Source organism: Engraulis encrasicolus, chromosome 10 (genome assembly GCF_034702125.1).
Source record: "Engraulis encrasicolus isolate BLACKSEA-1 chromosome 10, IST_EnEncr_1.0, whole genome shotgun sequence".
Classification (NCBI taxonomy): Eukaryota; Metazoa; Chordata; class Actinopteri; order Clupeiformes; family Engraulidae; genus Engraulis; species Engraulis encrasicolus.
Genome location: NC_085866.1, coordinates 41,291,643 through 41,306,307, shown reverse-complemented (window position 1 = coordinate 41,306,307; position 14,665 = coordinate 41,291,643). Strand labels below are relative to the sequence as shown.

Below are 14,665 nucleotides of genomic sequence, written 5' to 3'. Positions count from 1 at the left end.
CACACCCAATACCCCTGGTCATAACTCAGCCTCCCTCCACCAGTTTGCTACACAATCTCCTCCAGTTATTGCCGTATTTACAATAAAATGCGCACAGTAAGTCTCAGAGGCTGGCGGCCCGTGTGTGAAGATGGGGGTGGTTATTGTAACACATAAGACCCGGCACTTGGCTCGGGCCTGTAATTAATTCCCGGACGATTCGATGACAATGTGGGCCATGTGATATCCTGACCACTCCATCAAGATGATCTGCCTCAATCCTGAGGCTGACGCACGCGTGCATACTCACACACACGTGTGCACCATCTCTCTCTCTCTCTCTCTCTCTCTCTCTCTTTCTCTCTCTCTTTCTCTCTCTTTTCCATCTCCATCTCTCGATCTCCCCCTCTCTCTTCCCGTTTCCTTCCTTTTTCGAGGCCACACAGGAAAAGGGCCTGGCCGACCGGTATCTTTATTACCACCGTGTGTTATGAGCGGACCCGGGCCAAGCGGGCCGACATGGCACCGCACCACACCGCACCGCACCGCACCGCCACTTCACTCGCCGGCCGCCCTGATTTACCAATGCAGAAATGAAGTCCGCATACTGCTTAACCTGTGTGACAATGATTCCAGATGCATTCCACCCTCATTTATTACTGCACCGTCCTTGACTCCGCCGGCATCTCATGTTTTGTAATGAAAGTGATGTTGATGGGATGGCCATGTAGTTAGGCTCCATCCCCACTATAGTGGTGGTGGATGGGGGGGGATCGGAGGCGGAGGTGGGGGTGATGGCGGATGAGTGGTGTGGTATGGGGAGGTGGCGGAGGTGTGGGGGTGGGTTTATATCAAAACGGCTATAAGAGAAGTGCATAATGAGGTGAGTGCAGCGAGTCTTGTACGGGGGTCACACCGAAGAGAGAGAGAGGGGGGGTGCCACCTCTCTTTGATGTCCTTGTTACGGGGACGATGCGCGGGGACCCGCATCCATCTCTGTCGGAGTAATGGATACTCTGATCTCTATTTTCAACCCGCGGAAGGACAGTAAGGCCTCTTCTGAACCCAATAAATTTGAGAGGAGATTGGAAAAACGGGGGGAATAGACTAGCCCCAGCCTCAGCACCCCTAAGTGACCAAATAAAAAATAAAAAAAAGTGGGAAGCTAGACATGGCTGGCTTGGAAGTCGGAGAGTGGGTAATACGGAGAGTGGAGGAGATGGAGAGTTGGTGATATGGAGAGTGGAGGAGATGGAGATGGCTTTGGATGGAGTGGAGTGGAATGGAATGGAATGGAAGGGGTGTTGAGGGGTGGAGGGTTGGGATGGGCCTACAGGCTGTGGGCTAAAGGGAGAGACTGGCCCGGCTTGGCCTCCTGGTGTACCCAGCGATGGCCATCCTTTTCAAGGACTCCGAGCCCTCCCCCACTAAACTACTGTACGGCCTCCTCCTCCCCCAAGGCCACCCTAAAGGCAGCACTAACACCTTATCACCAGCCAACCCCCACTGGATATGGATATCAGCGGACATAATGCATCTTACAGCTCTGAACCCGCATTTCACCTTAGCGGCAATCATGCTTTTAGAGCCTAAAATAATCTTAAAATAGCTCAAAGCAGAGTCCCTGTGCACAAGCACTGTCCAGGTGCTGGTCATGGGCAGTAAAAGTAATCCAAGTAAAGGGGGGAAGGTCTTCTTTGCTGGTAGTTTATTTGGTGAACAGCATGTTTCGCTATTGCTTCATCAGGTTCACTCGGTCTTAAAATAACGTTGCCATGGGATTAAACCACATAAATTAGTTGATTAGTTGGTTGTCTCAGTTGGAATCAGGTACAATTCCAGCCTGTACAATTCCAGCCTGTAAATGACCAAGATGAAAACGCTTTAGTATTGCCTTAAATCCTCTTTATGTCCAGCAGCTACGCCCAAATCACACAGCAGTTGTCATGTCCTATAGGTGAGCTGACAAACCTGCTTGGAGGATGACAGGGTACATACACTTTTGCATAGGTCATGCAGTTTACAGTATGCAGAGACCTAAAATCAGTGGAATGTTTCGGGAATTTATGCAAGGCCTCAACCGGTGGCGTGCCACGGCTCATCCTGTGAGTTGAACATCCTGTTCTTAAAATCTGATGAACGCCTTGAAACTCTCTCGAAACTTTCACTTGTTTACTGTCTGGCTTGGAATGACAGAATCTGATAGCGAACGCCAAGTTGAAGTATTTTGGATTTCATACCTGTGTGTGTGTGTGTGTGTGTGTGTGTGTGTGTGTGTGTGTGTGTGTGTGTGTGTGTGTGTGTGTGTGTGTGTGTGTGCTGGGGAAGTGCCCCAAGGCAAGACACATCACCCACCTGGCCTTTCCTCCTGCAGCGGAGTTAAACGCCATCAGAATTTTATTTACCTGTCAAATCACACACGTGTCGCTAGAAATTTCATCAGATGTTTAATTGACCGTAATGTTTCAGGGTTTTTTTTGTTCAACAAAGGCAACATTTTTTTTCTGTTAACGGAACTGTTAATGCTAGATTTAACTAATTCATCCGAGTTGCACGCTATTATTTACATAATCCATCTACTGTCATTACAGAGCTATAGAGCTGCATTCCTTGCAACGTTTTCTGCGTAGCTCAATAATTGCACGGTATTGTGTTTTTCCAACAAATCTTTAGGTAATCAAACATTAATCATTTTGTAATTTAAGTGTGTGTTTTGTTATACTTTTTGGTTTGGTTTTGCTTTGTTTGGAGGTTTTTGACAGGTCTGAACAACAGCTTGCGTTTTTTTAGAAGTAGGACATGGCACCTCATCAAAATGATTTACACATTACATCGCCATATTTGTTTTGTTTTACTCAATTCCGACTCATAATTCCTGTGTTCCTGGCAGTGCCCCGTTCAGGTGCGTGGTATGCGCAGGTGTTAGGGCCTGCTCGATATCTCGCACGGCACAACTCGTGTCCTGTCAGACTGGCTTGCCTGTTACGCAAATGGCTGCTGTCATTACATGTCACTTTGAACCCTTTGCTCACTTCTTTATATCGAACGCCGGTTTCGTCAGTTTTTTTTTTCTTCTCTCATTTTTTTCTCCCCCTCTTTCACCTTTCTCTCTCCCACACATGCTTTCTCTATTCTTTGTTTTTTTTTATCAGGTAAGCCCTTGCAGAGAATGAGGATGAGAGCAGAGGGGGGATGTGAGAGGGGTTTGATGTGGTTAGCATTTCCTGGCTTGTAGTACGCTAGCGAAAAGCACAGTGACTGTGCACAAGTGTCGTGTAGGCGAACCAACCTCGTCACTTAAGAACCTTCTCCAACTGAACTTTCATTAACATCTGCCAGTGACATCATTGCTGCTCAAACGAGAACGAGAAGAGAGAGAATTAAGAAAGAGAAAAGGATTTGGGGTGTTTTTTTTCAGAGGGGGGATTTCCAAAGGGCCCTGACTATAAACTCCCCTTGTTGACTCAGTCAGACGGTCTCCTAACCTCCTCTCGTAACGCTCGTAGCAGATGCAGATGCAGGTGTAGCCGGAGACTCACACAGTGCATCACACAGCCAACTTTTTTTTCTCCTTCTCTGTTCATCAGTTTGCAAACAGCATTTTGTATCTGAATGCAAAACCTGTCACAATTAATCTGACGTCTAAAACAAACCCTAAAACGTTTTGTCAGTTTTGACTAGGAACCCTTTTTTTCCCCCTCCTTCCAGCCTCCCCTGTTTGTTGTTTTGAGGATACACCACAAATTTTAATCCTCTTGACAGTTTCCGAGGATAAGTATGGTCTTGTTTAGTGTGGAAACACAACTTGGACTTGAAAAACATAGCAAGCAGAATAAATGGGGGCATCTGCATTTTTCATCTAGCACTCCACCACCACCACCACCCCTCTCCTCACCACCTCCCATTCCCCACACCCCACCTCCTCCTCCACCTCCTTCTCCCAGACGTGCGTCTAGCTGGTGGCGGTTCTAATAACCGGAGTGCAAGTGTGACAACTTGCTTGAGCTGTTGTCATCTTTAAGAGGGAATAATGGGCGTGCGTGGTTTGCTCATCTGTTGTTTGTGTTTGTGTTGTTGTTGTCCGTGTGTCCGTCTTCTCCAACAGGTGCCGCTGGCTACAGATGGAGGGACTATGGGGCTCTGGCCATCATCATGGCTGGCATGGCCTTTGGCTTCCATCAACTCTACAGGGTAAGTCAGCCCAACCCATTCCCTCCTCCCCTCCTTCCACATACCTTATCCACACCATACCTACACGCACAAACACACACACACACACACACACACACACACACACACACACACACACACACACACACACACACACACACACACACACACACACACACACACACACACACACACACACACACACACACACACACACACACACACACACACACACCACCTTCCCACTTAGCTTATCCTTCGTCTCCCTACACGCACATAAGTATGCGCTTGCATTGTTACACACACACACACACACACACCACTGCTCTCAAACACCGTTACCGGGCAGGTAAGCTCAGCCCGCACCCCAACCAACCACCTCTCCCACCTCTCCCCCTTGCCCCTTACCTTTAAACCCCTCATCCCTCCACCGTCTCGTCTTCGCTCATGCATCAATGTCCACACAAGAGATTGTAACAAGGGTGGAGGGGGAGACCAGGCTTGTCAGTTTTAGCAGATGCACTCATTGGATGCTGTTTGTTAAGCACGGGCCGTACTACTCCACTGCACCACACTGTTTAGTTGTACGCTCAAAGTCTTTGTCCCCCCTTGGGGAAGGTGAAGGGTTTGTTCTCCTTCATATACTGCAGTCTTCTTACTGCTGCTGTTCAGTTTCCATGTGTCTCCAAGGTTAGCTGAGCAGAGAGTCAGTTTACTGTAGGCCAAGTGTGCGGTGGAGAATGAGCCCCATCCTTTTTCTGTTTGCCAAAAAATGTAAAACTGTCGTGTTTGCGTGTGCGTGTGTGTGTGCATGCGTGTGTGTGCGCATGTCTGTGCGCGCGCGCGCGTGTGTGTGTGTGTGTGTGTGTGTGTGTGTGTGTGTGTGTGTGTGTGTGTGTGTGTGTGTGTGTGTGTGTGTGTGAGTGAGTGCGTGTGTGTGTGTGTGTGTGTGTGTGTGTGTGTGTGTGTGTGTGTGTGTGTGTGTGTGTCCATGACCTCATCTCAACTCCCCGTTTCCCCCCCCCCCCCAAGAAAGCCCCAATATTTTTCAGTTTTGGCCTTTTTTCCCCTCCTGCCTCCCCTTTCCCTCCCCTTTCCCTTCAAACGGGTAAAAAGCACAAAAAAAGGACAAGAAAGAAGTCAAGAAAGACTCTCCTTCAGTGGCCTGACTCGATCCAAGACAGCACGTGTCCCTTTGATGTGATGATGTATGCGTGTTCTAGGGTGTATTTTTTTTTGCTTGGCTGTGCATTTGGTCTGGCCTGGAGCGGTAGGCCGTGGTGAGCTGAGCAGGCCTGAGCCTGAGCTGCAGTACAGTGGAGTATTTATAATTCAGTGTTTCCCAAACCTTTTTTTTCTGAGGAACCATATTTTAATATCCACAAACTTTGTGACCCAAATCAATAGATATAATTTGTAATTAACAAAATGGAGGCAACATGAAGGAAGATGTTTGTTATTGATTGAATAATCATCTTAACAGCTAGTATTACTCGTTTTAATCAACGATAAACAGTAGGTTAAATGAACCAGAATGAATCCATAAGTAGAAGCTATTTTGAGTTCAGATTCAGACAGCTTGATGACCATGAACTAGGAAAACATGCAAGGCAACCCAAAAAACAAACAAACTAAATTCTTCCACAATCCACATGTGGGTCCCGACCCAGTCTTTGGGAACCACAGGTATACAGTGCTGAGCTCTACTCTTCTCTGCTCTGCTGTGCTGAGTTGAGAGTCGAGGCTCTATGAAGTGATGTGATGTGATGTGAAGTGATGTGATGTGCGCATAGAGGCCTGCTTTCCCACTGACACTAATCCCAGCCTGGACCGCCGAGTGGCATGTGGAGTCGATTAGTGCGTTTTATAGGTGGCTCGCAGTCCAGGGTAATAACCGCCCCCATCATACTGTAACCACCCCCCCATCCCATCCATCCCCTCGTCTGATGACCAAACAGAGTGTGTATGTGGGTGGAGTACTATACTGTACATATGTGTTTGTCAGTACGTGTGTGTGCGCACGCGCATGTGTGTGTGTGTGTCTGTGTGTGTGTCCGTCAGTGTTCGTGGTTGAACGTGCATTTGTCTGTTTTTGTAAATATGTAGTGTGTGTGCACGTGCGTGCATGCATGGGTGTGTGTGCGTGTGTGCGCGCGTGTGCATGTAAGACTGCTGCTGCTGAGGTGTAAGCACTCCCATGATGTCATGAATTGCGGAGTGAGTGAGAGAGCAAGCAAGCAGTGGTGTCCACAGAGGCCTCTCTTAATGTGCCGTGGCCTGTGGTCGAGACTACAGCAGTAAGGCACACTCAGCTTGGAGTCCAGCTACTGCGGGTGACTGGGGGAGTGATGTGAGGGCCCACTAAGGACTGCCCACTCGGCCCACTTCAGTCGCTTTGGCACCCCGGCCTGCTGTCGCCGCCTGGGGCTGTAAACTGTTACCGTGGCAGCCTGCTCTGGCTACTGGCTTGGGTGGTGATGGGGGAAGGAGTGGGGGGTGCCGGGGTACAGAGCAGATACAGAGAACCCCAGACTGAGGAAGTTAGAAGTCTTGCCATGTAGAGAACTCATGCTTATCGTGTATGCCTTGCCCTCTGCCTGCACTCTCAGTGCAAGTGAGTGAAATTTATTAATTTCTTGAATGGGGGCATTGATTCTAACAAATTAATGTACATCAGGATTGTTACTGTCTTAACCCAGAATTTCAGTCTGGAGGAAATTAACTTTATAGAGAATTTTACCAGCCACTGATAAATGTAAATTTACTAGCCAGCCACTCTGTAGGAAAATATTATTCTTCTGTCCAAAAAGTCACTTTACCATTTAACCGGAGAACCCTATACTGAAGAAGCAAAAGTCTTGCCGTCTATTCCTGTTTGTCCTCTATTTGTTCTGTGATTTCTCTAATAAATAAATACATCCCAATGAGCACATTGACTTCAGTAAGTAGGCTGCAGGATTTTTACTTTCTGAATCTGCAGTGTCAGTCCGTGGGTATAGGAAGGAAATAAACTTTACACGTTTTTATAACCACTGTCACAAATGATAAAATTCAACTGCCAGCCACTGAACAGTAACTTTTTATTTTTCTGTCCAAAAATTTCAGACCGCAGGGCCCAGCGCTGGAGCCGTCACTGGATATTTTTCCAGCCACAGTCTACTAACATAAATCATACAATTCACCACTTTTTATACAATTCGATTAAAACATTCTCTTTAATTAAATCGAGGCAGTATCACCAGCGCACAGATCTAAAAGCTGAATCGTTTTACCATTCAATGATGAATTAACTGTAGAAATTCACCACCTTATAGTTGATTCAACTGTCGTGCCCTGCCACTTCCATATTTAACCAGCATGTGGCTGGTCTGAATCTCCATCTTTGTGTGGAGGGAGGGCAGCGAGGGGAGGCCAGGATCACCAGAGTGCAGAGCCCAGTGCTGGAGCTGTCGCTGTCCTGCTGGGAGACAGGATGGTGGAAATTTAACACCATGTGTTCTCATGATGATGGTGATTTTTTTTCATTGCTGATTTGAATGATGTGCGATTTGATAAGCCTTAGATATATCATCCCATTTTTTTGTGTGTGTGTCTCGATAGTTTTTTCAACGTTTTTTTTTATTGAACATTTTAAATATTTTTCTCTTTTGTTTTTATCTTAGCATTTTTTCCTTTCTCTTGCATTGTCACTCACACACTAGTTTCCTCTTTCTCACTCTCTTGCAGTCTCTTTCACACCCTGTCAGTCATCTGCCATCTTTACCCTGCAAAGTTCACCCTCAGCCTACCTTGCTACATCCAGGGCCGCTGAAAGCTTTGGCCGGGCCCAAGACAGTCATTTAAAATCTCCTTCCCCTACTCCATACATACAATGAAATGAGGACCCAGTTCTGGGCCCCCTTCTCCCTGGGCCTGGGACAGCTGACCCCTTTGTCGTGTTGGCCTCCCTGGCTACGCTCGTACTAGGCCGCCAGTTGGTTGAGGCAGGAGGCGGTTACCCCATTCCCCCATTTCCCTCCACCACGGATCTCCCTTCACCCCCCCTGATGTGAGCCCATGGGCCGCTGTCATGTCACCAGAGCGGGCACCAGTCGCGCCCATATGGCCCCACTCGCGCTCCCCTCCCTCACCCGCGCCCTCCCGCCTCGCCCACATCTCTAACCTACGCTCAGGGTCGATGACGGCTTTGGCCGGGCCCAAGACAAAGCCATCTGAAAACTGCCAACCCCCCACTCAATACATATAATGTGATGGGTACCCAATTCTGCATCCCCCCTTCCCCTCCCCTCCCTGGGCCCTTGACAACTGGCCCCTTTGTGCCCCTCCCCTGTCTGCTTCCCTGTCTATGCTATAGGACGCCGCTCCACCGTCACGCACGCAGCGGCATGCTTATTAATTACGACGGTGTTGACATTTATTTAATCTTTTTCAACTTAAAAGTGTTTATTACTTCTGCTGGTGTCAACAACGCCGGCGGGTGTGCTGTGAAGTTGAAGCCGCCAGGGCCGGTCGGTAGGGCCAACTGCTCCACCGAGAGACGGGCTCCCACCGGGTTGGTTGTTGCTGCCGTTGGGCACTGTCTGTCGCTGGTGGCGCTCACTCGCCTGCCCGCCTTTCTGGTTTTGTTTTGTGTTTTTTTTTTTTTTGGCAGGTGGTTGGAAGGGGTGTCACTGTGGCCCCCTTTTTCACATATGCTCCTTGTCCAGATGGAAATGCGGCCCCATTGAGAAAGTTAGGACACAGTGTTTCCTTTATATTTTTTTTGTTTTGGGGGTGATGATGCCGTGTGTGGCCCCCCTTTTTTCTTTTTTTTAACATATGCCCCCCACCCAGATGGGATCTTGAAAAACTAAGAACACCATGTTTCCTTGGTTGAGTGAGTTCTTTTCTTCTTCTTTTTTCTTTTACTGTTCCCTGAATACATGCCTTCCGGAAAGTAGATAAACACATTTTTTTTGCCATTGCACATCATGCAAGTTTTTGTTTGCATATGCATTCCATGATTGCAAGTAGATGTCACACCTCTACTTTCTGTGTGTGTGTGTGTGTGTGTGTGTGTGTGTGTGTGTGTGTGTGTGTGTGTGTGTGTGCGCGTGTGCCTGTGTGTATTTGTGTGCACTCGTGTGTGCGTGCGTGCCTGCACGTGTGTGTGTGTGTGTGTGTGTGTGTGTGTGTGTGTGTGTGTGTGTGTGTGTGTGTGTGTGTGTGAATTCGAGACGATTCGTCAAATAAATTGTTGAGAGGGGACCATCCGAACAAAACGTTGGACCATTCGTAGAAGGCATGGGGCGTTTCGTGCAGTACCTGAGGATTTTTCGTAGAAGACCTAAGGACGTTACGTTCAACCCATGCAGACCTTTCGTTTAACTGGGCAGACGTTTAGTTTAGTCTGCCTATTTTATTAGCCTATTATTTTTATATTTTATCAAACTTGTGTGCCTACCACCACAATGCAATGAAAACAAAAATCGAACCATGTAGAAAGTGCGTGCGTGCGTCTCTATTTTTTTTTAATTATTTTTTTATTTTAGTTCAGGCTGCTTTTTTTATCATTAGGCCTATTTTATAGCCTATTTTATAAATATACTATATCGTAACGGACTGCCTCTGCCTCCTCCGGAGTGAGATAGCAGAGTTACCCCCTGTGCACTACATCTGTCTATAAAATGGAGTTAATTTCAAATGGCGGGTGAGACTGTCAGGAAGCAACAAGCCGAGAGAGCAAGAGAGAGGGAACCATGAAGTGTGCGCCGAGAAGATCAGCATTCGCAAGAATGCTAAGCCAGACATTGATGTGAGCTGTTCCAAATTGAGACCAAGCGCACAAGTCTGCAAACAAGGGTTTTGCAAAAGTGCACTACTAAAAATAAGAAAAGATATTCGTTGTGTTGATCTGAGTTATTTCTAATGTGTTGGTCACTGATTTGTATTCATTTTTGGAAAGGTAAAGGCAGTCTTATTGTTGCCTAGCTGGCGCCCATCTCATAACTTAAAACAGTCGGTTGCACCGCTACAATATCGACAAAATGTTTTAAAATGTAGGCTTACAACAGTAATTTAAAGGTATGGGATAATGTATTGTCCACACGTGACTATAAGAAAATATTGCCCTACGGGACGAATAAGACCCCCGATGCAAAGGCAGAGAGCTGTTATTCTGCTCCGAAGGAAATATATTTCCGTAGTCATGTGTGGACAATACATTATCCCGCTTATGCCGCCTTTACCAACATTAGAAAGCATAGAATACATAGTTAACCAGTAGTTTATAGTAACAGGTTTATTGCCATTTTATAGCGTGCGCAAAGAAAGATAGTTCGTGGAACGCTCATAATATAAAAAGAAAGAAAGGAGTCGCACACTGGAGCTGAATGCAGAATCAAAAGCTGTATTAAACAAAGCCGAAAAAAGTAAATAAAACCGACAGACAGGGGACAAACGTTTCGGGTCTAGCCCATCATCTTCCTTCTCTTCTTTTTAATTATACTGCTCTTGGAATTGCGCACCGAGCTCCGGATAAGACATTGGCGCGGACGTCACCCCACCATTACGCACATAATTTAAAAAGGTTAACAAGCAACAGAGTTTGGCTACTTTCTAACTTGTTACAGCCACATTGCGCTTCAAACTGTTTGCAGGCTGCCTCGTTCACTGCGCGATATCTACTATCACGAACACTTTGTTCTCAACAACTTCCCATTAAGAAATGTGTATTCTGAATGTGTTTGTCACCGTTTTCAGCAAGCCTGGCGTCGCCATGAGGACCTGATGTTTTCCACAGAAAACATGCATGGTTGCAACCACTTAAAATAAAAATAAAATAAATAAAAAACCTTCTCACCATTTCACTGAATTTAAAGACTCACTGCTCTGATGTAGCCTACTCTTTATTATTTGGTGTTGGAACTGTCTATGCATCGCGTGGCATGGGCAGACGTTGGTAGGCTTTACGCATGCATACACGCACACAAAACGGTTCAGTTCAACGTTTATTGACCAGCAAGCAAGCGGCGCAGTACCAGCTGATTTGCTCTAGAGTCGCGAAGTGAAAACTGACTTTCAAACCCACATCGCAATCACCTTCAAGCGAGAGCGCACGCTAGGAAGAATGTTCCATTCATGTTGATGTGGGCAGGGGGAAAGTGTTGCAAGAACATTGGACTCATTCAATATCATTGTGCAAAGTGTGTGTTGCAATATTGTGCTGGGGATATGTGTTGGGGATTTCTCGTGTGTCTATTTTGTTTGCGTAAAACGATTCCACCAATAGTGCAAATTACAAGTAGTTATAGGCTATGTCTGACAAGTAGAACTACGGAGGAATTCTAACGAAACCTAAAACAAAATAGGCAGTTAGCTTATTTAATAACGAGGCCAAAATAGGTAGCTACCAGCTTATTTAATAAAGAGGCCTAATACAAATAAAATAATTGCTCAAGACTATTGCCTTTACAGTTAAAATGAGCGTGAAAAATAGCTGAATTACATTTTTAAATCAACAAAAAAACGTTAGAATGAGCGTTAAAAACAGCTGATTTACATTTTGAAACATTTACAAAATAGGCAGCCTGAAGGCTTGAAGGGATTGGAGGACGATTTCCAACAAAAAAATATAGCAGCCTGAAGGGACGTTCTCTCTCTCTCTCTCTCTCTCTCTCTCTCTCTCTCTCTCTCTCTCTTTAAACCGTAGCATGGATTTAACATGGGTGCATTCTGTAGGCTATGTTTTCCGACACTGTTGTATCTTTTCTGGCTCATGCGCGAACTATTTGTTGTCATTCAGAATCAGAAACATCAAAGTGTCGGCAGACAGCTTTCTCTTGTTGCTGGTGCTTTGCATTTCATTTGAATAGTGAAGCTATAGGCCTACTCTCCACACGTAGGTATATTCCAGACCCCCAGAAGACGGTAGCTAGAAGCTTTCATCTAAAAAGTTACCGGAAAGTCAGAAAACTCGCTGCATGACAACCAAATGTGCTCAGTGGTCAAGACTTCTAGATGCACGCTGCCCTGATTCAAAGCGACAAGGCTGTGCTTGGTCCCACCTCTCTGCCCGCAGCTGGGGCTACACAAATACTGTTCCAGAAATGTAAGGAGTAGAAAGTAACATAGGCCTACAGATATTTGTCAAAAAATGTAACGGAGTAAAGTAACGGAGTAAAAGTGAAAAAAAAAGCTTCTCAAATATTGTTCCAGAAATGTAAGGCGTAGAAAGTAACCTAGATAATTGTCAAAAAATGTAAGGCGCAAACGTAAATTGTCAAAAAATGTAACGGCATAAACGTAAAAAAAAACCAACATACCAATTAAAATGAGTAAGTACATTTTATTTATAAAGCACATCTAAAAACAGCAAAAAAAACAGCTGATTTACATGTTTTAATCAACAAAAAACAAAACTGACCAAAATGAGCGTTATAAACAGCTATATAAATAAACAAAACCGTTAAAATGAGCATTAAAAAAGCTGATTTACATTTCTAATATAGGCAGGCTGAAGGGACGTTTAGTTCAAACCTAAGGATCTTTAGTTCAATTTTAAGGACGTTTCGTAGGCTTTTGCGGTAGACGGAACGTCCTCGACGAAAGATCCCCTGCCTTATACGAATAGTCCAACCTTTTGTTCGAATGGTCCCCTCTCAAGAATCCATTCGACGAAAAGACCTGTACCCGTGCGTGTGTGCGTGCGTGCGTGCGTGCGTGTGTGTGTGCGTGTGTGTATTTGTGTGCACGCGTGCATGTGTGTGTGTGTGTGTGTGTGCATTTGTGTGTGTGTGTGTTTTCCTCCAAACGGTGAGTGTGACATGTGAGTGTAGCAGAGCAGGCTGCAGGCTGCCCTGGCTGATGAGACTGGAGGCTCATTAAGGAGCGCTCACACTCATGTCTCTCTGTGGCCTCTGCCTCATGCCACCCCCCCACCCCCCCCAGCCAGACAGTCAACAAACAACAACACATTACACACAGACTTTTCTTTATTCCCTGTCTTTGTGTTTTCGTTGCCCATTACAGTCAACAAACAAGACACTTACACACCGACTTGGTCATTCCCTGTCTTTTTTGTTTTTTGACATCCACAACTTGCTGTATAGACTCATTATTATTTATATTCATTTATTAATTTATTTCATTGATTGATCAGTTTTTATTTATTTATTTTCCCCTTTCCTTGTTTTTTCCCTATTTTATTCCGATTTCCGTCTTTTATTGATTGTTGAGTTGATTTATTTCAAGGGAACAAAAGAGTGTAATTGTCTGCCGTTGGGGCAGAACCCATGAAAGGGCTGCCTGCGATCATGGAAGTCTTTAGCCCCTGACAGGCAATTGTGTGGCAAAGATGACACGGGGGGGACTATGGGGAGGGAAAAGGCCTAATGAAGTTGAACCTGGAGTCACACACTGCTGTTTCACTTTTGGCCTGGATGTCAGCACATTGTGTCAAAGTGCAACGAGTGAAGTGAGAAAACCACGACTTTCTACAAAGAGCTGAGAGAGGAGATGAAGGAGGGGGGAGAGGGAGATAGAAAGAGAACACACGCACATGCGCACACACACACACACACACACACACACACACACACACACACACACACACACACACACACACACACACACACTCACGGCTCATGTTTTTTGCAGTTTCGTTAGTTAACAAAAGGAAAGACTGTAGACTGAAAGCATCCAAACTATTTAGACTATAATTAGGGATGTACGTCATCACAGAATCACGTAAGTTGAATTACTGGAAATGTGTGTTTTATGTATTTTCATAAGCCACATCCTTCACATTCTCCTGTGATCTCTTGGCTCTCTGTTCTGCCACTCCGAGGTGAAGTAGGGCCACAGTGCTAGGTTTCCCCGTCCGTTGAATTCCCGTCCAAACCCTATCGAACACACCATGGCTCTGACCAGACAAATTGGGTCTGATTTTTTTTGCATCTAAGCCCAAACGTCAAATGGTGATGGTTTCACTTTCTGGTATTCACTTTCAGCTATCCATTCCCTATCCATCTCTCTCATGTTCCATTCAGTAGAACGGACATCTCCATCAAACTTAAGCTTTTCGTTTTTTTTTTTTTTTACAGATCACATTCACAGATCAGATGGAAAATTGACGTTTTTCGTCCTGAAAAAAAAACCCCCACACTATTAAATTTCCAAACACAGCATATTCAAATAAAACGAAACGAAAAGAAACTAATAGAAAAAAATTAAATAAAAGTAAAGAATAAGGACATGACTGCTCTTTCCCAAATCCATCAGGCTTATAACTCAGGCAGACAACATGTCACCCCCTCCGTCATGTCTCCCTTTTATCCGCCGTTTTTGTTTTGTTAATTTCTCATTCCCTTTGTGTTGTGTTCCCTCTCCTTCCCTTAACCCCACAACAGGACCAACCCACCTGGTCCATTTCCCTCCTCACCAACCCCCACCCATTAAAACAAGGGACTGGATCTGGTACCTGACTATGATATGATGTGTATGCTGGGAAGGTTGGTTAGAGCGAGGGGATATATGT

The 14,665-nt window shown here is 45.6% G+C and overlaps 1 protein-coding gene across 3 annotated transcripts in view; it reads left to right on the top strand.

Annotated features, from left to right (window-relative positions):
- pex14 (peroxisomal biogenesis factor 14) overlaps window positions 1-14,665 on the top strand; it is an 87,607-nt gene that overhangs the window by 48,937 nt on the left and 24,005 nt on the right. For all 3 annotated transcript variants that reach the window (XM_063208908.1, XM_063208909.1, XM_063208907.1), the window contains exon 5: window positions 4,085-4,170. In XM_063208908.1, the coding sequence (XP_063064978.1) occupies window positions 4,085-4,170 (86 nt within the window). The remainder of the gene's footprint in view (window positions 1-4,084; window positions 4,171-14,665) is intronic.